At 39.9% G+C, this 26,936-nt stretch overlaps 2 protein-coding genes across 6 annotated transcripts in view; one reads left to right on the forward strand and one right to left on the reverse strand.

Moving 5' to 3' along the window:
- Positions 1-1,325, forward strand: part of fahd2a (fumarylacetoacetate hydrolase domain containing 2A) — a 32,506-nt gene extending 31,181 nt beyond the window's left edge. For all 4 annotated transcript variants that reach the window (XM_061928934.1, XM_061928931.1, XM_061928932.1 and 1 more), the window contains exon 8: positions 1,192-1,325. In XM_061928934.1, coding sequence (XP_061784918.1) covers positions 1,192-1,254 — 63 coding nt within the window. In that variant the 3' untranslated portion in view covers positions 1,255-1,325. The remainder of the gene's footprint in view (positions 1-1,191) is intronic.
- Positions 1,326-1,686: 361 nt separating this feature from the next.
- Positions 1,687-26,936, reverse strand: part of gpat2 (glycerol-3-phosphate acyltransferase 2, mitochondrial) — a 280,683-nt gene continuing 255,433 nt past the window's right edge. For both annotated transcript variants that reach the window (XM_061928930.1, XM_061928929.1), the window contains 4 exons: positions 15,275-15,395; positions 8,581-8,649; positions 8,310-8,365; positions 1,687-2,229 (listed from right to left, as the gene is read on the reverse strand). In XM_061928930.1, the coding sequence (XP_061784914.1) occupies positions 2,113-2,229; positions 8,310-8,365; positions 8,581-8,649; positions 15,275-15,395 (363 nt within the window). In that variant the 3' untranslated portion in view covers positions 1,687-2,112. The remainder of the gene's footprint in view (positions 2,230-8,309; positions 8,366-8,580; positions 8,650-15,274; positions 15,396-26,936) is intronic.

The following is a 26,936-nucleotide window of genomic DNA, read 5'->3' on the forward strand; positions in this document are numbered from 1 at the left end:
ACATAGCGGCACGCACGGACGGGCAAGCGATCAAATGTTTGGAAGCCGCAGCTGCATGCGTACTCACGGTACCGTGTCTGCGCATCCAACTCAAAGTCCTCCTGGTAAGAGTCTCTGTTGTCCCAGTTCTCCACAGGCCAATGGTAAAGCTTGACTGTCATCTTTCGGGAATGTAAACAATGAAACACCGGCTGTGTTATCCGGCACAACAGTCAGGGGGTGCATTCTACGGCGGGGGTGCGTTATCCGGCACAACACCTGCCGCAATACACCGCTTCCCACCTACAGCTTTCTTCTTTGCTGTCTCCATTGTTCATTGAACAAATTGCAAAAGATTCACCAACACAGATGTCCAGAATACTGTGGAATTTTGCGATGAAAACAGACGACTTAATAGCTGGCCACCATGCTGTCCCAAAATGTCCTCTACAATCCGTGACGTCACGCGCAGGCGTCATCATCCCGAGACGTTTTCAGCAGGATATTTCGCGCGGAATTTAAAATTGCTAACCCGGCCGTATTGGCATGTGTTGCAATGTTAAGATTGCATCATTGATATATAAACTATCAGACTGCGTGGTCGGTAGTAGTGGGTTTCAGTAGGCCTTTAAGTTATTAGCAGCTATATAATTATAAAATGATATTGCTGAATAGATGAGTCTAATATTTTTTTTATTTCTGACCGTCCAAAAGGTTGACACACACATGTATGACGGAGGATTTTCTGTCCATCGTCTGTCTGTGCACTGTCAGTTTGCACGTCTTTAGACACGTGCTAAATAGTGCTTGCAAAACGGTGATGAGTGTTAATGAATCACATTGCGCGTGCTAAATTATGAGCATACATTTTGCATATTCATGAAGACAGATTCAAAATGGATTGCAAGCCTTATTCTGCTCACTTTACAGGCCCAATACACTTTGCACACATTTAGTAGATCAGCTTTGTGTGTGCGATCAGGTTTGCACATGTTTTCGTACACGCAAACCTATAGTAAATCCGGCCCACAACATTAAGTACACCAAACAATCTATTACAAGTATGCCTTCACAAATAATTTTTGATTGATATGCTTACTTAACAATATTACCATTATTGTATTGCATCTCATTGAATTGTGCAGCTGTAATGTGGCTGTTTGTGTATTGGTACCAGTATTTTGGTCCTGATAAGAAGGTTCTGTCTTTCAGAAAGGCGATGTGGTGGAGTGCCAAATAGACCAGCTAGGCTCCATCATCAACAAAGTCATCTAAACCTCTGCCAAGCCTTATCAACATTACCAGTTGCACTTTTCATCCAGAAATAAAATATTATAATTCATGGACCATATCTTGATTGTCTGTAAGATAAGGTTTTACAAATATTTGTATGTGCCTGCAAGAAATGTAGGATTTTGTTGAATTAGCACTAGGGTTTCAATGCCAAGGTACATTTTGCAGACATATTTCATATCTGCACATCTTTACATTATACTATGGGTTTTGCATTTGGACTGAACAGTACATGCTGACCAACGCTGGGGGGCAGTAGAGTTTCATGCTGATTTTGCACTGTGACAGGATTTTGCTGGGGTGAATGCTGCTAAAGGTCTTTTAGTCAATCAGTTGCGGTGCAACTCATGACTGTTTTTACAAGGCTAACAGTTATGACTTGCTTAGGAAAATAAATCAAAATAATTCGAACTTATTGTCTTTATAAACAAAAATACTAAATGTAGCATTTAGTTTAACAATGACATGACATAAGCAAAAGTGGGCCTCACTGGCATGTGCATCTATTATCTTCAAACAACGGAAAAAACAGAGATTATAAGCAAACTTGTTGCAAAAAAAAGCACCCCATTCAGTGTAAACATGGGGAAATCACTCTGCATCATCATCCCCTCACAGCTGATTACAGCAACCTCATAATCTTTGTCTCCCGCAGCTATATGCTAATGATATTACAAAAGAGAAAAAAAACAAACTTTAAATCAATGTCTCATATCTGAAAAATCAGATTGCAATTAACCCCAAAAGGCCTTTGCGGCTCAGCGGGCAACCTTTCTAACGCAGAACCGTCTTTGACGTCAATGAGTTTAGGACTGCAGTATCACCACCTCCTACTGTTTATCAATTGTACAGGTACTTGGAAATGAAGCGCTGCACTTTCTGCCTGTTTGCTGGTAACTTGAACAAGGATGTGACTCCCATGAAGACTCCTTCTTCACGCTGCTCCTCCATGAGGACCTGACGGGAACACAAACACTACTACTTAATAATAATAATGGATTAGATCTAAACAGTGTTTTTTTATGGCTCAAAGCGCACGACACACAACTAAAATACATTCACTCCCTCCACATTCTTACATTGATGCTGGTATTTATAGTTGTATTATTCGGTATGTAACTCTATGCCATAATCACTGTTTTTAGTACTATGTCAGTTGTAAGTTCACAGTTTGGTCTGGAACAAAATGCAAAACAAAACGGCTTAGCGTTTGTGTAAACATTCTTAGAAACATAAAAAACAGCAAACTCCCTCTTGGTAATCTTTCCATAAGTCAAATTCTCAAATAAAAAACGATAAATATGACAACATATTTTAGTTTTAGTATTGGTTTACTCCACTTATTTCAGGGAAAGTGTGATGATGCAGACGTGCGAGTTCCTTTTTGGCTTCCAAGCACCATTAAAGGGGAACTGCATTTTTGGGGAATTATGCCTATCATTCACGATCATAATAGGAGACAAGATTTTAAGAGTCTAATTAAGAAAAAAGAACAACCTTCCAAGGTGCGGTTAATGAGTCACCATTGTAGCCTAATACACTTCAAAACCCTCCATCAACGTTTTATATACACATCGCAAGCATATATATATATATATATATATATATATAAAATGTAGTAACGGACATGTTCATAACAATATTAAAATATACAATATTTGCTGTATTTTAGTCATTTTTAACATTACTTACTCCTGGAAACAAACCTGTGTGTTTTCTAATCATGGCAGACTTCGTAATAGACGGGGAAGATGACACAGTTTTGTACAATGAGGATTCACAACCTTATCTTTCTTAACACGAATATACGGAGGATAAACTGCTGATTACAGAAGCTCAGCAAGCACAAAGAGAGGGTGAAAGGTTGGAGCAGACGGAAGCCGAGAAAGTCCTGACCAGCGTGACTTGACAATGTAAATATGGAGCTTGGAGCCAAGCTATGCAGACATAAATGGAGTGCATAACCAAAATTAACTGGAATAAAAATGTCTCCGGCCAGCTCGACCAAACAGACAAATGTCCGAGTGTGTCACTATAATATTGATCATGACACATGCAGCACTGATCATGCTTGTCATTACAACACATACATTGTCGAGCTGTGTACAAACAAAACATGAAATGTGGGCTTATACTTTACAGATACTGTAATATGATTATTTATATTTTTCAGTCAGTACAGATTGATGTCCTATCGCAGTGTGTGGTGCATTACAAATTCAAAAGCCATTCAGCAGCAGACGCAGAAGCTAGCTTATGGCTAATACCATAGCAAGGCGATGTGTTGATACGCTAGGAAAGCAGTATTCAGTGTTTACTCTTACAATAACAATGTTGCTACAGCTTAGTTATTATACAGGTTACGGAACATAAATGAAGTATTGTTGGTTTTTGGATGCATTTTTAAAGTGATTTAGAGGCAGAATGGATTGCTACCAATAGCTGCATTGCTAGCCACCTAGAACAGGGGTGTCAAACTCATTTTAGCTCGGGGGCCGCATGGAGGAAAATCTCTGCACACGCAAGCTGGACTATTAAAATCATGGCATTAAAACTAAAAAATAAAGACAACTTCAGATTGTTTTCTTTAACTTACTTTAGCCAAAAAATAGAATAAACACATATAGAAAAAAATACCAGCAGCAGTAAAGTTTGGATCCATGAGGGAAAGAAGAAAGTGAATATAACTGAATACATTTACATATGCATAAAAAATTTTTTTCTTTTGTATTTGTTTTCTAATGAATTAAGTAACGTTTATGACAACCTTTTTCCAAAACACAATATAGAATGTGAGATATAACAGGATAATGCATACATTTGTTTTCAAAACGCTTACAAAAATGTGGGACCCCAAAAATGTACTGTGGGACCCCATTTTTATGACTTGATCGAGTCCCTGGGACTCCATCAGCGCCAACACTGATGGAGTATTGGTGCGTGCAAAACAGCAGCAGGCGGCTGATGCTCGCTTATGCTCCACAGGATTACTCTAGGGACGGGTCCTGTCCCCCCCTGCTGTTTGTACTGTACACAAATGCCTGTCAGAGCACACTTCAGCCAAGGTACAATATTAAGTTTGCCGACGACTCAGTCATAGTCAGCCTCCTGCAGGACAAAGAGTTAGACCACGGTCCTGTTGTGGAGAACTTCGTAAAATGGTGCGATGATTCGTACCTGGAGCTTAATGGCGATAAAACGAAGGAGATGTACATTGACTTTCGCCGTGATCCCCCTGCCAAAGCACCCATTCTCATTAATGGCTCTGCTGTTGAGATAGTCCGTGATTACAAGTATCTAGGCACAATTTTAGACAATAAATTGACCTTTGATGCCAACACTGACCGTATTTGTAAGAATGCCAATCAGAGGCTGTTTTTCTTGAGGAGACTGAGGGGCTTTCAGTTTGATAGGACACTGATGAGGATGTTCTATTCATCTTGTATTGAATCTATTTTAACTTATTCCATCACTTCCTGGTTTGGTAACCTCAGTGTGGCCAATAAAATAGACTGGGTGGTATAATCAAGGTGTGCCAAAAGACCATAGGCACTACCTTGAACCCCCTGAACCAGATCTATCAGGCCAGAGTCATCCAGAAGGCAAAGGCAATTCTGGTCAACCCTCAGCACCCTCTCTTCTCAGAGTTTAGACTCTTACCCTCAGGATGCAGGTACTCCCCTACTAATAGAAAGGCCAAAAACAACAGACCCATAAGATCCTTTGTTCCCTCAGCTGTTGCCTTTACAAATGAGCTTCTTAAACAAGCTTAGCTGCTATGCAGTCACTTTAGTGGGAAGTGACGTGTGATGATTAGTTTTTATTGTTTTACAAATGTTTTTAGTTTTTAGCTCAATGCTTTCATGATGGTTTGTATGTTGTATGTATTTTATGTATTTTTGTACCTTGTTTTACTGTTGTACCTTGTTTTTACTGTTGTACTTCGTTTTTACTGTTGCACCTTTTTTTTTTAACTGTTGTACCTCGTTTTACTGTTGAACCTTGTTTTTTAATGACTACTGCTGCAAACCAAATTGCCCCTCAGGGACAATAAAGATTTTCTAAGTCTAAGCTGTGGCCTGCGGACCGGTTCTAATACTACTCAAATATCACCATAGATCGTTCATAGATAATTCATTCACGGGCTTTGACTCTGACACCCCTGGCCTAGAACGAGTCGATTATTACAAATTAAAATTTTACCGGAAAGGCCAAGTGTTCCCAAACAGGAGACTTTAAGGAAGAGGGTTTTCAAGCTCTGGCTTCTCCTTGACACATTGACTCCTGCATGATTAATTTGTGAAGTGAAGTGAAGTGAATTATATTTATATAGCGCTTTTCTCTAGTGACTCAAAGCGCTGTACATAGTGAAACCCAATATCTAAGTTACATTTAAACCAGTGAGTGGCACTGGGAGCAGGTGAGCAAAGTGTCTTGCCCTAGGACACATTCGCACTGACTAGAAGGTGGAAGCGGGAATTGAACCTGGAACCCTCAAGTTGCTGGCATGGCCACTCTACCAACCGAGGTATGCCGCCCCAAAGAGATGTGTACCCAGTGAGTCACTCAATGTATACCATGTGGGAACTAAAACCTATTACGAATGAATGTCCTGTTACACCCCTCACAAAAGAAATAATAATTGGGACCATATAAATAAACCATGTGAAAGTTATGTTAAAAGGAGAAATGACAGAGCCCTTTTCACACAGCTTCATCTAAATTGATACGATATTTCCTGTGGACATCACATGATTTGACACGCAAGGGTAAAAAAGCAGATCGGATTTCAGATCTTGGAAACAAGACATCGACTGTTTCTGACCCCGATAAGAGCGTTAATAATTGCCTCTTGCAATAATTGCCAATATATAGGTCAATGGGGCTCTATTTTTAAATGCAATGATTCCCATCTCACACATGATAGCAGAGAGCAGGCTGATGGCTGCACAGGCTGAAGAGCTGACTCGTCAATGGGGAGAGTCAGGAGATTGGAGAGTTTTTTGCCACTTTGATGTGCGCGTATACACGCTACATCACGCCTGCTGCGAGTGGCCGACCCTCGCCCGCGTCAGGAGAATAGATTTCACTTTACATCTCTTCGGAGACTGAAGATTTTGGATTGAAGCTTTTCTCCTTGGCTTTGAACCTCACAGGTTCAGAGGAGATGAGATGCGATCTATTTGAAGGCGACCTCTCGTGGCCTCCCTTCTTGTACTGAATCTCAAGCTGTGATCATCAAGCATTTATCGGGGGCCTTGTCAAAGTTTTTGTTTTATTCATTCATATATTAGGTCACCCCAAACGTGCTCAAAAAACTTCAAAGGAAGTTGAATTTAGTTCTTCATCAGAGCATTCGCATTACTTGGGAGCTGAAATGAGTTTGACTTATATTTACTTGTCAGAAATACAAACCCCGTTTCCATATAAGTTGGGAAATTGTGTTAGATGTAAATATAAACGGAATACAATGATTTGCAAATCCTTTTCAACCCATATTCAATTGAATGCACTACAAAGACAAGATATTTGATGTTCAAACTCATAAACTTTATTTTTTTTGCAAATAATAATTAACTTAGAATTTCATGGCTGCAACACGTGCCAAAGTAGTTGGGAAAGGGCATGTTCACCACTGTGTTACATGGCCTTTCCTTTTAACAACACTCAGTAAATGTTTGGGAACTGAGGAGACACATTTTTTAAGCTTCTCAGGTGGAATTCTTTCCCATTCTTGCTTGATGTACAGCTTAAGTTGTTCAACAGTCCGGGGGTCTCCGTTGTGCTATTTTAGGCTTCATAATGCGCCACACATTTTCAATGGGAGACAGGTCTGGACTACAGGCAGGCCAGTCTAGTACCCGCACTCTTTTACTATGAAGCCACGTTGATGTAACACGTGGCTTGGCATTGTCTTGCTGAAATAAGCAGGGGCGTCCATGGCAACGTTGCTTGGATGGCAACATATGTTGCTCCAAAACCTGTATGTACCTTTCAGCATTAATGGTGCCTTCACAGATGTGTAAGTTACCCATGTCTTGGGCACTAATACACCACCATACCATCACAGATGCTGGCTGTTCAACTTTGCGCCTATAACAATGCAGATGGTTCTTTTCCTCTTTGGTCCGGAGGACACGACGTCCACAGTTTCCAAAAACAATTTGAAATGTGGACTCGTCAGACCACAGAACACTTTTCCACTTTGTATCAGTCCATCTTAGATGAGCTCAGGCCCAGCGAAGCCGACGGCGTTTCTGGGTGTTGTTGATAAACAGTTTTCGCCTTGCATAGGAGAGTTTTAACTTGCACTTACAGATGTAGCGACCAACTGTAGTTACTGACAGTGGGTTTCTGAAGTGTTCCTGAGCTCACGTGGTGATATCCTTTACACATTGATGTCGCTTGTTGATGCAATACAGCCTGAGGGATCCAAGGTCACGGGCTTAGCCGCTTACGTGCAGTGATTTCTCCAGATTCTCTGAACCCTTTGATGATATTACAAACCATAGATGGTGAAATCCCTAAATTCCTTGCAATAGCTGGTTGAGAAAGGTTTTTCTTAAACTGTTCAACAATTTGCTCACGCATTTGTTGACAAAGTGGTGACCCTCGCCCCATCCTTGTTTGTGAATGACTGAGCATTTTATGGAATCTACTTTTATACCCAATCATGGCACCCACCTGTTCCCAATTTGCCTGTTCACCTGTGGGATGTTCCAAATAAGTGTTTGATGAGCATTCCTCAACTTTATCAGTATTTATTGCCACCTTTCCCAACTTCTTTGTCACGTGTTGCTGGCATCAAATTCTAAAGTTAATGATTATTTGCAAAAAAAATTTTTTTTATCAGTTTGAACATCAAATATGTTGTCTTTGTAGCATATTCAATTGAATATGGGTTGAAAAGGATTTGCAAATCATTGTATTCCGTTTATATTTACATCTAACACAATTTCCCAACTCATATGGAAACTGGGTTTGTATATTTGATCATATTCACTGCACACACAGAATATAGAAAGACTGCCACTCACCCCCAGGTCTATTAGTGTTCTAACTGCAGCGAGTGCCGTCTCCTGTGAGCAGCTCTCTGTGAGAAACCAGACAAAAGCGCACATCATTCAAAAAAGAATAGATATCCAACATTAAAAAAAAGTCAGAATAATGGAATAAAGCCATTACCAGTCGGATTCGTAGAATTTTTACAGTGTGTAACATGGAGTGTTTTTTCATTTAGGCAGTTGGTAATTGTCTTTTTATGTGCGTAGGTGTGTTGTTTTTCCCCACAAATCGGGCTGTGCTCACCATAGTGCTCCTTCTTCTTATTTGCTGTGTCACACAGATGGGAGCTCAGCTGAGTCACAAAAACAGCTTCTGATAAAGACAAGACAGGAGGTTATTGGCGACCATGTTCACACAGCCTGCAAAAACAATGTATGATACATTATGTATGGATGGATGCATTAGAAAGGCATGCAAATGCAGTGGAAATTTAAAAGCGAGACAATTTGTTCTGGGACAAAAGGGTAACAATTGATCAGTTTCGGTTGCTATCTTAAAGGCAGAGTAAGTTTGGAGTAAAAATGTAACATTCTTACCCACCATACATGTGTCAAAATATACAGGTGAGCCTAAAAAATATATATATATATATATGTGCAAAAGTTCATTTATGTCAGCAATTTAACTGCAAATGTGAAACTATTTTGTGATATAAACTCACTATATGAAAAGTAAAATATGTCAAGCCTTTATTAATAAGTACCACTGATAGTCACACACACACTAGGTGTGGTGAAAGTACTCTCTGCATTTGACCCATCCCCTTGTTCCACCCCATGGGAGGTGAGGGGAGCAGTGAGCAGCAGTGGTGGCCGCGTTTGGGAGTCATTTTGGTGATTTAACCCCCAATTCCAACCCTTGATGCTGAGTACCAAGCAGGGAGGTAATGGGTCCCATTTTTATAGTCTTTGGTATGACTCGGCCGGGGTTTGAACTTCATCTTGGCTTACAGTTTTTGAAAACCCCACATGTTCCGAGATTTTTAAATTTGAGGTTTTCATAAGCTGCAAGTCGTAATTATCAAAATGGTATCAAAAGATGGCTTGAAATATCTGGAGTTACATGTTATGAGCCTATCTCATACATTACCTTGTAAATCTAATTGCTGGAACAAACAAACCTTTGCACAATATTAAACATTTAGAGTTTCACCTGTATATAGAACAATGATGCTACACAGTCTTTGAGGACGTGTGATATAGCAGCTACAGAAATGGAGAGGAAGGCTTGTTGCAGTCAACTTCATGCATGTGGAAAAACAAGTTAAAACCTTGACATACACTGCAAAAACTGAAATCTAAGTAAGATTAAATATCTCAAATAAGGGTGATATTTGCTTATTTTCTGTCTGATAAGATAATTCTTCTCTCTAAGCAGATTGTATATTAGAGTGTTTTACTTGTTTTAAGTGTTTTGGTCCTAAATGATCTCAGTAAGATATTACAGCTTGTTGCTGAGATTTTATGACCTACATTGAGTAAAACATGCTTGAAACTAGATTATCAACTGTGGCAAAGCTGTGTCATCAACACTCACAAGTATAAAACTGCTTTTTCAAAGTAAAAATTTCTTTTTTCAAGCGTGAAATAAAAAAATCATGACTTTGACACAACTGTGTCTCATAATTAAAACAGATGACAGCCAAATGGACTTTTGCTGTTTTATTTTCAATGAAACAATAGAAAATACGTACTCATATAGTAGTACAGTTGGCACAGTACAGCAAACTGACAGTTAATATTTAAACATTTAACATGTGACATTTATAACAATTTTGAACAGAAAAGGTTCATGCACATTCAGATGAATTCTTCAAAATTACAATTAGAAAATTTTTTTGCCGGGGGCCGGGCTGTATATATGCACACTAATTGACTGAAAGAGCACGCACTTGGCGCGATGATGTCATGTTATCGATGGGAAAATGCATTTTTAGACAATATGATTTGCCTGAGCGGCTAGTAGACCCCGAGAGTAACACGCAGTTGCCTTGTTGCCTTTCCATTAAGAACAATAAATTTGTTTTTAGTATAAGTTTGCTGGTTTCAAGAAATGTAATGCCGAGCGCATATCATTATGTCAAGATAATGACACTAGCATTTACTCAATTTAAGAAACTTTTTTAACATATTGAGAAAAAAGGTCTCATATTGTTTTTTTCTATCAAGAAAAGTGCACTTGTTATTAGTGAGAATATACTTATTTTAAGGTATTTTGGGGTTCATAGAGGTTACTTGTTTTGGAAAGTCTTGATAAGCCAAATTTTCTTGTTCTATTGGCAGATAATTTTGCTCAGTTCAAGTAAAATACCCCTCATTTTTGTATTTTTTTTTTCTTGTTTTTGAACACCGACTTTTTGCAATGTACTTTGTTGATGCGTTTTGACTTTTCCCATCCTGGGTTGCGACAGTGAATCCATCAGATTACTTGTTTGGCTTACTTCTGACAACAGAAGCTCCCTAACTCAACCCTCCCATTTCACCATGTTTGGGACATGCAATGGATATCTTCAATAGAAAGGTCTTGTGGCCCAGGCTGGGAATCGGACCCACGTGCAGAAGCATGTACCATTAATCCACCGACCCCCTGTATCATCGTCGTAAAAAAAAATAGCACGGTCACCAGTACTGTGATGACGCTCAGGAAATGGGAGTTGACACTAAACACAGCTGACTTTGTGGTGTAATTCTTCAGCCATATTGTACTGTACACGCATGACAGAAATGCTTTCCAGTATCGTACTTAAGGTCAGTTTTTGGTTCTGTGATTAAAACCACAAGACCTTCTTTGTCGTCGGTGCAGTATAAGGATACACACAAAAAAGTACACCCGTGAAACTGTTTTAATGTTTGATTGCAGACATGGCAGCCTTTATGCACAGGCTTATTTGGGCTGAAGCCCTGGGGTCCCCACCCAATCAGGTGCCCCTATTTTAAGGGCGGAATGAAATGATTGGTGTTGATAGCTGTCAATTACAGACAGCTTTGCTTCGTGTATCGATTGTGTACTCTCTTTCTCTCAACTGTGTTGTTTTTTTAGACTTAGACTTCCTTTTATTGTCATTCAAATTTGAACTTTACAGTACAGATAAGAACAACATTTTGTTGCATTGGCTCGTTGTAGTGCAGGATAAAAGAGCAATAAGGTGCAAATATAAATAAATAGATTACTGTACAAATAAATATATTGCACTTTTGCATATGCATCCTTGTTTCCATATGAGTTGGGAAATTGTGTTAGATGTAAATATAAACGGAATACAATGATTTGCAAATCCTTTTCAACCCATATTCAATTGAATGCACTACAAAGACAACATATTTGATGTTCAAACTCATAAACTTTTTTTTTTTTTTTTGCAAATAATAATTAACTTAGAATTTCATGGCTGCAACACGTGCCAAAGTAGTTGGGAAAGGGCATGTTCACCACTGTGTTACATGGCCTTTCCTTTTAAAGGGGAACATTATCACAATTTCAGAAGGGTTAAAACCATTAAAAATCAGTTCCCAGTGGCTTATTTTATTTTTCGAAGTTTTTTTCAAAATTTTACTCATCACGCAATATCCCTAAAAAAAGATTCAAAGTGCCTGATTTTAACCATCGTTATATACACCCGTCCATTTTCCTGTGACGTCACACAGTGATGCCAACACAAACAAACATGGCGGATAGAACAGCAAGGTATAGCGACATTAGCTCGGATTCAGACTCGGATTTCAGCGGCTTAAGCGATTCAACAGATTACGCATGTATTGAAACGGATGGTTGTAGTGTGGAGGCAGGTAGCGAAAACGAAATTGAAGAAGAAACTGAAGCTATTGAGCCATATCGGTTTGAACCGTATGCAAGCGAAACAGACGAAAACGACACGACAGCCAGCGACACGGGAGAAAGCGAGGACGAATTCGGCGATCGCCTTCTAACCAACGATTGGTATGTGTTTGTTTGGCATTAAAGGAAACTAACAACTATGAACTAGGTTTACAGCATATGAAATACATTTGGCAACAACATGCACTTTGAGAGTGCAGACAGCCCATTTTAGGCGCGCTAAGAACATATATTTTTCCACGATTTCAGCACACAAAATACTGCATTACACAAGACTACTCGAATGATTGAAAAAAATAAATGTTTTTAAACTATATTATTGGTAAACACAGTTTATGTATAATAATTTACGTGAAACCGCGAGTAATGAATAAAGTTTTCATCAATTAATATATTCTGTAGACATACCCTCATCCGCTCTCTTTTCCTAAAAGCTGATCTGTCCAGTTTTGGAGTTGATGTCAGCAGGCCAGGGAAGCTAGGGTCTTTATCGTTGGAAATGCATCTGCTTTGAGTGTCGCAGGATATCCACACATTCTTGCCATCTCTGTCGTAGCATAGCTTTCGTCGGTAAAGTGTGCGGAACAAACGACTGACCATTTCGTCGGCTTTCCCCACAGCCTCGTATTTTGAACAAATTTCGTCCAATTTCTTGCCACTTTCGCATCTTTGGGCCACTGGTGCAACTTGAATCCGTCCCTGTTCGTGTTGTTACACCCTCCGACAACACACCGACGAAAGTGAGAAAATGGCGGATTGCTTTCCGATGTGACGTGACGTCATCGCTTCGAGAGCGAAGAATAGAAAGGCGTTTAATTCGCCAAAATTCACCCATTTAGAGTTCGGAAATCGGTTAAAAAAATATATGGTCTTTTTTCTGCAACATCAAGGTATATATTGACGCTTACATAGGTCTGGTGATAATGTTCCTCTTTAACAACACTCAGTAAACGTTTGGGAACTGAGGAGACACATTTTTTAAGCTTCTCAGGTGGAATTCTTTCCCATTCTTGCTTGATGTACAGCTTAAGTTGTTCAACAGTCCGGGGGTCTCCGTTGTGGTATTTTAGGCTTCATAATGCGCCACACATTTTCAATGGGAGACAGGTCTGGACTACAGGCAGGCCAGTCTAGTACCCGCACTCTTTTACTATGAAGCCACGTTGATGTAACACGTGGCTTGGCATTGTCTTGCTGAAATAAGCAGGGGCGTCCATGGTAACGTTGCTTGGATGGCAACATATGTTGTTCCAAAACCTGTATGTACCTTTCAGCATTAATGGCGCATTCACAGATGTGTAAGTTACCCATGTCTTGGGCACTAATACGCCCCCATACAATCAGAGATGCTGGCTTTTGAACTTTGCGCCTATAACGATCCGGATGGTTCTTTTCCTCTTTGGTCCGGAGGACACGACATCCACAGTTTCCAAAAACAATTTGAAATGTGGACTCGTCAGACCACAGAACACTTTTCTACTTTGTATCAGTCCATCTTAGATGAGCTCAGGCCCAGCGAAGCCGGCGGCGTTTCTGGGTGTTGTTGATAAACAGTTTTCGCCTTGCATAGGAGAGTTTTAACTTGCACTTACAGATGTAGCGACCAACTTTAGTTACTGACAGTGGGTTTCTGAAGTGTTCCTGAGCCCATGTGGTGATATCCTTTACACACTGATGTCGCTTGTTGATGCAGTACAGCCTGAGGGATCGAAGGTCACGGGCTTAGCTGCTTACGTGCAGTGATTTCTCCAGATTCTCTGAACCCTTTGATGATATTACGGACCGTCGATGGTGAAATCCCTAAATTCCTTGCAATAGCTGGTGGAGAAAGGTTTTTCTTAAACTGTTCAACAATTTGCTCACACATTTGTTGACAAAGTGGTGACCCTCGCCCCATCCTTGTTTGTGAATGACTGAGCATTTCATGGAATCTACTTTTATACCCAATCATGGCACCCACCTGTTCCCAATGTGCCTGTTCACCTGTGGGATGTTCCAAATAAGTGTTTGATGAGCATTCCTCAACTTTATCAGTATTTATTGCCACCTTTCCCAACTTCTTTGTCACGTGTTGCTGGCATCAAATTCTAAAGTTAATGATTATTTGCAAAAAAAAAAAAGTTTATCAGTTTGAACGTCAAATATGTTGTCTTCGTAGCATATTCAACTGAATATAAATAAATAATAAATGATAAATGGGTTATACTTGTATAGCGCTTTTCTACCTTCAAGGTACTCAAAGCGCTTTGACAGTATTTCCACATTTACCCATTCACACACACATTCACACACTGATGGCGGGAGCTGCCATGCAAGGCGCTAACCAGCAGCCATCAGGAGCAAGGGGTGAAGTGTCTTGCCCAAGGACACAACGGACGTGACTAGGATGGTAGAAGGTGGGGATTGAACCCCAGTAACCAGCAACCCTCCGATTGCTGGCACGGCCACTCTACCAACTTCGTCACGCCGTCCCCGTCGTGGGTTGAAAATGATTTGCAAATCATTGTATTCCGTTTATATTTACATCCAACACAATTTCCCAACTCATATGGAAACAGGGTTTGTATATTGTCTTTATATTCCAGCGAGTTAATCTGTTTTTGGGGGGAATTGAGGGGATTATTATGATGCGTTCAAGAGTCTGATGGCCTGAGGGAAGAAGCTGTTACAGAACCTGGAGGTTCTGCTACGGAGGTTGCGGAACCTCTTTCTAGAGTCCAGCAGTGAAAACAGTCCTTGGTGAGGTTGGAAGGAGTCTCTACAGATTTTCTGAGCCCTGGTCAGGCAGTGGCTTTTTGCGATCTCCTGGATAGGAGGAAGAGGAGTCTTTTCAACTGCTTCGAGCGGACCTTTAACCCAGGTTGCCAGTGTGAAAGGCCAGGAAAATAGATTGATGAACAAAATTATTTTTTTAAATGGATGATATTTTTGCAAACTGTGTTTTGTTTTTGTTTTTTTTTCTGGAGAGAGAGAGGTTAGTTGTTGGTGTTTTTTTTTTTATACCGATTGCTGGTTAAGGATAGGTTAATGTGGCCCTAAATCCCAGACATTGCCTTTTCTAAGGAAAAGTGAAGTCAGACCAAATAGATTGTGAGAGACACACCTGGCAGAGGTGTGTGTAGGTGGTCCAGGAATGAGGTGGTCCAGTAGAGTGTCCTCAGATGTCCAGCTAGCATGCGGCACAGGAAGAAGAGCATGTCAGGGCACCGGCTGGGCTGGCTTACCTAGAAAGAAGAGGAATAGGGAAGGACACAGACACAGAAGTTGATGGGAATGTCTGAGGCGCAATGATTGGAAGATCTCACTAAGCAAAACTTTTTCTCCCTGGTGAGAAGTCACTGTCAGTTCGCCTCTCGAGCTACACGGTGAAAAAAAATATATACTTTTTTTTTTTTTAATTTGGGCTTTCTGTCATTTTGTCCAGCTGCCTGTCGGCTCATTTTGACTCCAGACTGAAATAACTCTGTGCTATGGAATGTCAGGGAAGGTTCACACAAACATTCACAGGCCCCCAGAGGATGTATCCACCATGTTAAGTTTTTTTTTTTTCATCAGAGTGAACAACATGATATTTACATCCATTATTGCCTTCAATGATCCACTGACTTTTCATGTGGAGAGGTTAGAGTTTCAAATAAAGCCAACATATTGTCCACACTACCATGGAAATCTCCATTTCATTGCATGACAAGGACATCATTTTTTTCTGTTTTCATGTTCCATAAAATGCTATGCTGGGGAAAAAAACTGTGTGACATTCTTCATGGACATATTGTTCCTGATTCTCTATGTGCACTACAGTCTTAACAAATTGCTCTGCAAGCAAAGTATATTACCTTTACTGTATTACCCATTTTAAGGGTTATTAAATTGGAGATGTTCTTCTGGGCATTCATGCGTTCCAGATTTACCGTAAAGATTTGTGGGGACAATGGAAGCAGGGCAAGTATGGAGGAGGATGTATGAACTGTTTAATGAAGTAATATAAACGGAAAGAGGATGGTTTAAATTGGATCGTGAAGCTGCGCCCATAAAAAAGCAGCGCACATGCATTGGTTCTCATTACGTAATCGTGCAAAACCATTAGGCGGTGTTATTGCGCTCACAGGATAGACGCAAACAATAGGGCGGCATACTGAGGAGTCGGCAGTAGATCTTATTGGCAGATGCTTTTCTCACTTATTGCAGGAAAGTAGTGTGTATTCATTTAGAAGGGTTACTACAGTGTTTTCAAATACATACTGAATAGTATTCTTTTTTAGTACACCTAAAACTATGAGGTTCCAACATTTTTTTCCATGTAATATATTCTCATAAAATATTAGACAAACCTTTCAGGATGATACAGTGTAGTAGGCATATATCTTTGATAAAGTTCATGCCTTTAATTTCATTATATTGTGACCTACCTAAAAGGGAACTGCACTTTTTTGGGGGATTATGCCTATCATTCACAATCCTTCTGTAAGACAAGAACACATGTTTTTCTTTTTTCATGCATTCTAACTAGTAAATCGAGCAAAAGCCGGCTTACAATGGAGCCTATAGGTGCTTTAAAAAACATCCAAACACCTCCATCAACGTTTTATATACAAACCCTGTTTCTATATGAGTTGGGAAATTGTGTTAGATGTAAATATAAACTGAATACAATGATTTGCAAATCATTTTCAACCCATATTCAGTTGAATATGCTACAAAGACAACATATTTGATGTTCAAACTGATAAACTTTTTTTTTTTTGCAAATAATCATTAACTTTAAAATTTTATGCCAGCAACACGTGACAAAGAAGTTGGGAAAGGTGGCAATAAATACTGATAAAGTTGAGGAATGCTCATCAAACACTTATTTGGAACATCCCACAGGTGAACAGGCAAATTGGGAACAGGTGGGTGCCATGATTGGGTATAAAAGTAGATTCCATGAAATGCTCAGTCATTCACAAACAAGCATGGGGCGAGGGTCACCACTTTGTCAACAAATGCGTGAGCAAATTGTTGAACAGTTTAAGAAAAACCTTTCTTAACCAGCTATTGCAAGGAATTTAGGGATTTCACCATCTACAGTCTGCAATATCATCAAAGGGTTCAGAGAATCTGGAGAAATCACTGCACGTAAGCAGCTAAGCCCGTGACCTTCGATCCCTCAGGCAGTACTGCATCAACAAGAGACATCAGTGTGTAAAGGATATCACCACATGGGCTCGGGAACACTTCAGAAACCCATTGTCAGTAACTACAGTTGGTCGCTACATCTGTAAGTGCAAGTTAAAACTTTCCTATGCAAGGCGAAAACCGTTTATCAACAACACCCAGAAACGCCGTCGGCTTCGCTGGGCCTGAGCTCATCTAAGATGAACTGATACAAAGTGGAAAAGTGTTCTGTGGTCTGACGAGTCCACATTTCAAATTTTTTTTGGAAACTGTGGACGTTGTGTCCTCCGGACCAAAGAGAAAAAGAACCATCCGGATTGTTATAGGCGCAAAGTTGAAAAGCCAGCATCTGTGATGGTATGGGGGTGTATTAGTGCCCAAGACATGGGTAACTTACACATCTGTGAATGCGCCATTAATGCTGAAAGGTACATACAGGTTTTGGAGCAACATATGTTGCCATCCAAGCAACGTTACCATGGACGCCCCTGCTTATTTCAGCAAGACAATGCCGAGCCACGTGTTACATCAACATGGCTTCATAGTAAAAGAGTGCGGGTACTAGACTGGCCTGCCTGTAGTCCAGACCTGTCTCCCATTGAAAATGTGTGGCGCATTATGAAGCCTAAAATACCACAACGGAGACCCCCGGACTGTTGAACAACTTAAGCTGTACATCAAGCAAGAATGGGAAAGAACTCCACCTGGGAAGCTTAAAAAATGTGTCTCCTCAGTTCCCAAACGTTTACTGAGTGTTGTTAAAAGGAAAGGCCATGTAACACAGTGGTGAACATGCCCTTTCCCAACTACTTTCGCACGTGTTGCAGCCACGAAATTCTAAGTTAATTATTATTTGCAAAAAAAAAAATAAAGTTTATGAGTTTGAACATCAAATATCTTGTCTTTGTAGTGCATTCAATTGAATATGGGTTGAAAAGGATTTGCAAATCATTGTATTCCGTTTATATTTACATCTAACACAATTTCCCAACTCATATGGAAACGGGCTTTGTACATGATGTAAGTATATATGCAATGTAGTAACAGGCACATTCATAATAACATGTACTATTTCCGTATTTTGCTCATTTTAAGCATTCAGCGACGCATTAATTTCACAAAGCTTCACAACGTTTGCTTTTTTCTTCAACAACATCCCTGATTACTACTCACTGCAGACTTCATGAGAGCTAACACACATAATAAAACATCACCTACTGTACAATGTCTGCTCTCACTGGGATGCTGACTGATAGGGTGTTGATATATTCCCGTTGGATCGGAACCAAGCATCTTTGTCGCCATCTAAATTGGATGCCAAAGTGGACCAACTTGTGAGATTATGTCCTCATATTCTACTATTAAGATGAGAGGCATTATTTATGATTTAAAATAAACTCTCGCGAGCTCTGAAGCGAGAAAGCAGCTTGCCAGCTGATGATGGCAATATAGCCACACAAACTAGTGAGCTCTTTGTGATCACCCCGCCGCTATAAATAGTCATTAATACTTGGTTAATATTCAAATCACCAAATGTAAATGGAGTATTGTTGGTGTTTTTTGGATGGTTATGGTTATGTTAGGACCTCCCATTGACTCCATTGTAAGCAGACTTTTATTTGTATTAGAATGCATTAAAAAACAACATTTTTTGGTCTCTCATAATAATTGTGAACAATAGGCAAAATTCCAAAAAAGTGCAGTTCCTCTTTAATGTGATGAATTCAGTGAGTGTATTTCATCATCATTTTACTAGACACCAGCCCACTATGTAGAAGAGAAAATTACTGTATCCAAGTTGAGGTGACATCTACAGTAACAGTAGAAATAAACACATTTGTATGTCAGTGAGGAAAACAAACTCAGCCCTCACAGGAGAACTTGTTACTCTGGCAAATTTGACAAGTCTGCTTTTTTTGTGGTCAGTTGACACAAATGATAAATGATAAATGGGTTGTACTTGTATAGCGCTTTTCTACCTTCAAGGTACTCAAAGCGCTTTGACACTACTTCCACATTTACCCATTCACACACACAATCACACACTGATGGAGGGAGCTGCCATGCAAGGCGCTAACCAGCACCCATCAGGAGCAAGGGTGAAGTGTCTTGCTCAGGACACAACGGACATGACGAGGTTGGTACTAGGTGGGGATTGAACCAGGGACCCTCGGGTCGCGCACGGCCACTCTTCCACTGCGCCACGCCGTCCCCTTAATGATAAGTATTTTTTCCAAAGCTTGGTACTGAACGTAGGTGTTTTGACTTTGACAGAGCAGAGGACAAAGTGATTTCAATATATAACAGAAATGTGCATATACGGTGCATCCGGAAAGTATTCACAGCACCTCACTTATTTCACATTTTGTTATAGCCTTATTCCAAAATGGAATACATTTATTTTTGTCCTCTAAATTCGACAGACAATAACCAATAATTAAAATGTGAAACGTTTGTTTTTCTCTTTTTAAATTGCACCTTTGTCAAACCAAACAAAGTCAAATGTACTGCACATACGGTTTCACAGTCTTTGCTCAATACTTTATTGATGCACCTTTGGCAACAATTGCAGCCTCAAGTCTTTTTGAATATCTTTGGGCAGTTTTGCCCATTCCCTGTTGCAGTCATCTCAAGCTCCAGCAGGTTGGATGGGAAGCGTTGGTTTTCATCCAGGGTGTCTCTGTACACAGCAGCATTCATCTTTTCCTCTAACCTGACGAGTCTCCCAGTTCCTGCCGCTGAAGAACATCCCCACAGCATGATGCTGCCACCACCATGCTTCACTGTAGGGATGATATTGACCTGGGGCTCACACCAAAGAGTACAATCTTTGTCTCATCAGCTGGTCTGAGAGTTTTTCAGGTGTATGTTGGCAAACTTTTTACTTAGAAATGGCTTTCGTCTGGCCACTATAGTATACAAGCTGATTGATGGATTGCTGCAGAGGTCCTTCTGGAAGGTTCTTGGTCACCTCCCTGACTAGACTAAGATGAATGCAGCAATGTACAGAGACACCCTTGAGAAGTGCTGCGAAGACGAATGGGTGACACTGACCAAAGATAGATGTGCCAAGCTTGTGGCATCATATAAAAAAATACTGAGGCTGTAATTGCAATCAACAAAGTAGTGTGCAAAGGCTGTGAATACTTTTGTACATGTGATTTTTTTTTAGTTTAAAATGGCAAAAAAGGAAAAAACTATTCACATTGTCATGGAGTATTGTGTGTAGAATTTTGAGGACAAAAATGAATTTATTCCATTTTGGAATAAGGCTGTAACATAATGTGGAAAAAGTAAATCCCTGTGAATACTTTCTGGAGTATCTCACAAAAGACTACTTTAGAGTAGTCTGTGTACAGATTGTTTAGCAGTACAGATTTACTATAAACTGAAAAAAAGTCAACACACAGCCAATATGGTCTTCCGCTTAGAGATGCCACACAGGCGCTCAATAGGGTTAAAGTCTGGAGAAAACATACTTGATCACTCCATCACCTTCACCTTCAACTGGTTATCTCGGAGGTGAGTTTGGGCTCATTATCATGTTGGAAAACTGCCTTGTGGCCAAGTTTACTAAGGGAGAGGATCTTGCTGTGCTTCAGAGAGTTGCGGTGCATGTTGGAATTAATGTTTTCCTCAATGAACCACAGCTCCACAGTGCTAGAAGCAATCGCTTAACCAAGCTTCAATTTCTTTCTTGAAAAAAGTCAAGGACCCTTTGTTATCGTCCTATTAGTCTGTTAAATGTGGACTTCAAATAATTATCTAAACTGCTGGCTTTACGTCTGGATACTATTTTCCTTCTATTATTAATGCGGATCAAACCAGGTTCATTCGTAATAGGCACTCCTTTTCTAATCTTCAACGTCTTTTCAATATATTGTATGATGTGCCTGCTCTTAACACTGAAGAGGCTGTGATATCTATGGATGCTGAAAACACATTTGACCCAGTAGAGTGAAGTTATATATTTTACGTCCTGGAGAGATTAAGTTTGGTAACAGTTTTATTTCATGTATTTTGTTCCTATATTCATCTCCTGAGGCCTTTGTCAAGACAAATAATATTCAATCCAATTATTTTCGCCTTTACCGTTTCACGCGGCATGGTTGCCCCCTGAGCCCGTTGTTTTTGCTCTTGCAATTGAGCCTCTGCCAATAGCGTTTTGTACCCACCTGTTTATTACGGGCATATGTTGACACAATGTGCAGGTGAAAGTCTCTCTCTATGCAGATGACCTCCTTCTATTTGCCTCAGACATCTCTGTCTCGGTCCTGGTACTCTCCAAGATTTTGGACATGTGTCTGGTTACAAACTGAACTTGGGGAAAAGTGAAATATTTCCTATAATTTCTGCTGCTAAGAAATATCCTCTGCACAATTTTCCCTTTAAAATTGCCTCGCAAAGTTTCACATACTTGGGTGTCCAGGTCACATATACCCTTGCAGAGCTTTATAAAGCCAACTTGTTGTCCAGAATCCAGGGAAATTTTGATCGCTGGTCTTTACTTAATTTATCTACAGTGGCTTGTGCCAACTCTGTTAAAATGTATGTACTTCTGCGATTTTCCTATTTGTTCCAGCGTATACCACTTTTTCCTCCTTCAGTCATTCTTTCGTGAATTAGTCAGATTTTGGACTTCATTTGCAATGAAAAGACTCACAATATTTGCAGAGACCTGAATCATTAAGAGGATTAGCACTACCAAACTTTAGGTTTTATTACTGGGCCACTAACATTAGAATTATTCAATATTGGCTGCAATATGGGGCGGTATAGCTCGGTTGGTAGAGTGGCCGTGCCAGCAACTTGAGGGTTCCAGGTTCGATCCCCGCTTCTGCCAACCCAGTCACTGCCGTTGTGTCCTTGGGCAAGACACTTTACCCACCTGCTCCCAGTGCCACCCACACAAGTATAAATGTAACTTATATATTGGGTTTCACAATGTAAAGCACTTTGAGTCACTAGAGAAAAGCGCTATATAAATATAATTCACTTCACTTCACTTCAATATGAAGCATTTGATCCTCCTTTGTTATGGCTGGTTATTACTCATCAACATTCAAAATCCCATCGTAAAAACCTCATTTAGGCCATGTCCACACAAACACGGAGAGTTTCGAAAACGCACATCCAAGATTAAAACGATCTCCATCCACACAAGTGTAGTTTCAAAAATGTCTGTCTGCACACAAACACATACACCTGCTGTCATGCACGTTTTGTCCAATCAAAAGCCTGAAAAAAGAAGCAACAGCTGTATTGGTGAGATTACACCTCTGTTATTATAATGTTTATTTTACAATACTAGGCGTACAATAACATTATCTTTAAAACCGGCCTGCACGTACACAAAGCCCTGGGAACAATATGCATCTTTCTTTTAGTGTTTAAAGCGTGCATGCATGCCTGTGCTGCTGAAACCCAACACTCATAAAATTATAACCTGTTTAATTAATAACATGGTGATATATTGCATGTGCAGTGAAGTGTACATTATTTGTAAAATCAGCATGCACTAACGAGCCAAGGAAAGCCTTTTGCATGTTTGAGTGCCAAAAGCACACGGTCGTACATGTGCCGCTGCAAAACTCTCGTGGAATTATAAAGCATTTAATTTTTGATGTAGTGATATATTTATTACATGTGCAATGAAGTGCAAGGAGGACGCTACATCAGGTTTTTTTTCTTCTAGTTGCTCGATCGCTTTCTTCGCGCGCGCACAGTGGCGCCCAGCTACATATACACAAATGGAAGCAACACACATAAGTTAACTTCATGATCTGTCGTAAAATAAGGACTAAAAACATTAGATAATGTTGCATCTTTCTTATGACACAGAGCACCATGTTCCATCAGGTGGAGGTTCGACAGCGATCGTATCCAAAACAGCTGACTTTCATCAGCGCAGGCGGGAGTGTCACAAAGCACATTTTGATGTGTAATTTTTATTCATGTTGAGTGAAAATAGCAGCATGTTTACGTTCAAACATACAGTAAGTCCTCTTACATAGTTTAAAGCCAGCAAGGCAGTATTGTTGAGCTTTGGAAATGACAGCGCACAACTGTGACGTCATTACAAGTCTCCGTTTGTGCCGTGTACACGCATACGCTAAGCGGAGAGTTTTGGAACTCTACACTTTGGCTAGCGTTTGCAAAAGTCTGCGCTTTTTCATTGTCTCATTTAAAGCACCAGTTCCATTGGCAGCAAAACAGGCCCAGAGCATAAAACTACCACCGCCATGCTTGACGGTAGGTTGGTGTTCCTGGGATTAAAGGCCTCACCTTTTCTCCTCCAAACATATTGCTGGGTATTGTGGCCAAACAGCTCAATTTTTGTTTCATCTGACATCACATGGACAAAGATAAGATTTTCCGGAGGAAGGTTCTGTGGTCAGATGAAACAAAATTGAGCTGTTTGGCCACAATACCCAGCATTATGTTTGAAAGAAAAAAGGTGAGGCCTTTAATCCCAGGAACACCACCCTACCGTCAAGCATGGTGGTGGTAGTATTATGCTCTGGGCCTGTTTTGCTGTCAATGGAACTAGTGCTTTACAGAGAGTCAATGGGACAATGAAAAAGGAGGATTACCTCCAAATTCTTCAGGACAACGTATAATCATCAGCCCGGAGGTTGGGTCTTGGGCGCAGTTGGGTGTTCCAACAGGACAATGACCCCAAACACACGTCAAAAGTGGTAAAGGAATAGCTAAAACAGGCTAGAATTAAGGTTTTAGAATGGCCTTCCCAAAGTCCTGACTTAAACGTGTGGACAATGCTGAAGAAACAAGTCCATGTCAGAAAACCAACAAATTTAGCTGAACTGCACCAATTTTGTCAAGAGGAGTGGTCAAAAATTCAACCAGAAGCTTGCCAGAAGCTTGTGGATGGCTACCAAAAGCGCCTTATTGCAGTGAAACTTGCCAAGGGACATGTAACCAAATATTAACTTTGCTGTATGTATACTTTTGACCCAGCAGATTTGGTCACATTTTCAGTAGACCCATAATAAATTCATAAAAGAACCAAACTTCATGAATGTTTTTTGTGACCAGCAAGTATGTGCTCCAATCACTCTATCACAGAAAAATAAGAGTTGTAGAAATTATTGGAAACTCAAGACAGCCATGACATTATGTTCTTTACAAGTGTATGTAAACTTTTGATCGCGACTGTATCTACAGATCCGCAGTTTTGTTCGTAATACTTACCCAAGATTTCCAGATTTGCAGACTGATACAGTTTTAGATGTGTTTCTAACAGTAGTGGGGTAGTAGAGATCATAAATAGTGCAATCACCCCTTCCCTGGCCAAGTGGTGTCTTCTGAAACCTGATCCATTATGAGTCCTCTGCACATGCTTTCAGATTAGGTCACTGATCTCTGCCTCACTGCTCAGGTGTGTTTCAAATGTTAATAGGGCCCTTGCAGTGCTCTGCATCACCCCTGCATGGCTTGCTCTGCTGCTCAGGCCCTAACAAATAGAAGACTGGAGCTAAAGTCATACAGAAGTTTCTTAAGGGCAAAAATTATGACTAAAGTTGTGAAGCTGTATTTTCATTTGCACTTTAATTTTACAGTTTAGTTAAGACACAGTCATTATGACTTTAGTTTATTTATTTTAGCACAACAAATTTGTATGTCAATTTATTTTCCGTCAGTTATTTATAAGTCCCTTCTCATGCACCATATTTTGTTAGTACTTATTTATACACTAAATAGCCTGACCTAAGCCTGATTATGTTAAATAAATAACAATCTTTGTGATTAACACATGGTTTCATATCATTTGACAAGGTTGTAGACCAGTGGTTCTTAACCTTGTTGGAGGTACCGAACCCCACCAGTTTCATATGCGCATTCACCGAACCCTTCTTTAGTGAAAAATAAAATGTTTTTTTTTTCAAATTCAAGACAAAGTTATATGTTTTTGGTAACACTTTAGTATGGGGAACATATTCTAAGTAACAACGACTTAATTTAGAGTTATTTGGACACTAGGGTAACATATTCTAAGTAATAAAGACTTAATTTAGAGTTATTTGGTTAGGGTTAGGGTCAGGGTTATAATAAGGCCATCCCGAATAAGGCATGAATAAGTACTTAATAATGACTAGTTAAGAGCCAATATGTTACTAATTTGCATGTTAATAAGCAACTAATTAATGGTGAATATGTTCCCCATACTAAAGTGTTACCATGTTTTTTACTGGTGCATAAAATGAACCGTGCATGAACATCACCTTGTTCAAACAACAAAACCAACACAGTGCATAAACTCACAACAAATTACACACCTGCAAATCAGTCAGCTGTTGCCGTATCCGTAATACGCCAATAGGGAGAAGTTTGTATTTACACGATGAGTCGGGTGTGTTTTGACCTCCGCCGAACCCCTGAGGCCGACTCACCGAACCCTTAGGGTTCGATCGAACCCAGGTTAAGAACCACTGTTGTAGACTGTAAATTGGTTAGATATAATTATTGAAAACAAACAAAATTAAGATTTAATATTTTAATGTGCCCCTGTGGTGAGGAAAAGTTGGGCCCCAAGGTAAAAAAATTTAAGAACCCCTGATCTAGACCACAAGGAAGTATGTTAAATATAGATTTAAATCATCATAGTTCGCCTTCCGCCCGATTGTAGCTGAGATAGGCTCCAGCGCCCCCCGCGACCCCAAAAAGGGAATAAGCGGTAGAAAATGGATGGATGGATAGTTCCCCTTTCAATATTCATCCATCCATTTTCTACCGCTTGTCCCTTTCGGGGTTGCGAGGGGTGCTGGAGCCTATCTCAGCGATGAGGTGGCGATTTGTCCAGGGTGTACCCTGCCTTCCGCCCTTTCAATATGATTTACATCATTTGCTGAATATGTGACGAATAATAAATGATGTCCTTTATCAATCAGGTTTAAGATGTTTATCAGGATTCTTCTTCCTCGTACTTTGTAATCACTTTATAAAGACTTAACAAAACAACCCCTGCAGCAATTTTTTCCACAAATCTAAATGTCTTTAAACACACATTAATATTTATCCAACAACACTCTACTAAAAAGATAAAAGGGGTAAGTCGTCAGTCAGTAATGCACACATTCAGCAACACACAGGAGCTATTCTATAGAGGTCATACTATGATCTTGTTTTTACATTTATGTAGAAAGCGGCAGACCCCTAGATGATGTAAACATAGCGACACATGGAAGTGATCAGGACAACCGACCGAGGTGAATCACGGCGCCGCTATAAATAGTTTGTCCGTGTTAGCTCTTTTAATAACTATATCACTAATACTTGGTTAATATTCAATTCACGAAATGTAAATTGAATATTGTTGGCGCTTTTTGAATGGTTGTTTATCGGTTTTAATGGGCGGAATGGTAGAGCTTCCATTGGCTCTGCTGTAAACACTTTTATTTACATTTAATTAATATTTAGAATGCATTAAAAAAAATCCATCCGTTGTCATGTGTTTCATAATGATTGTGAACAATAGGCAAAATTCCAAAAAAAGTGGAGTTCCCCCTTAAAATGTAACTGCACTTTTTTTTTTAAAATTGTATTTTGCATATCATTCACAATCCTTATGTGAGACAAGCACATATATG

This window comes from Nerophis lumbriciformis, linkage group LG33, assembly GCF_033978685.3.
Source record: "Nerophis lumbriciformis linkage group LG33, RoL_Nlum_v2.1, whole genome shotgun sequence".
In the NCBI taxonomy this organism is placed as follows: domain Eukaryota; kingdom Metazoa; phylum Chordata; class Actinopteri; order Syngnathiformes; family Syngnathidae; genus Nerophis; species Nerophis lumbriciformis.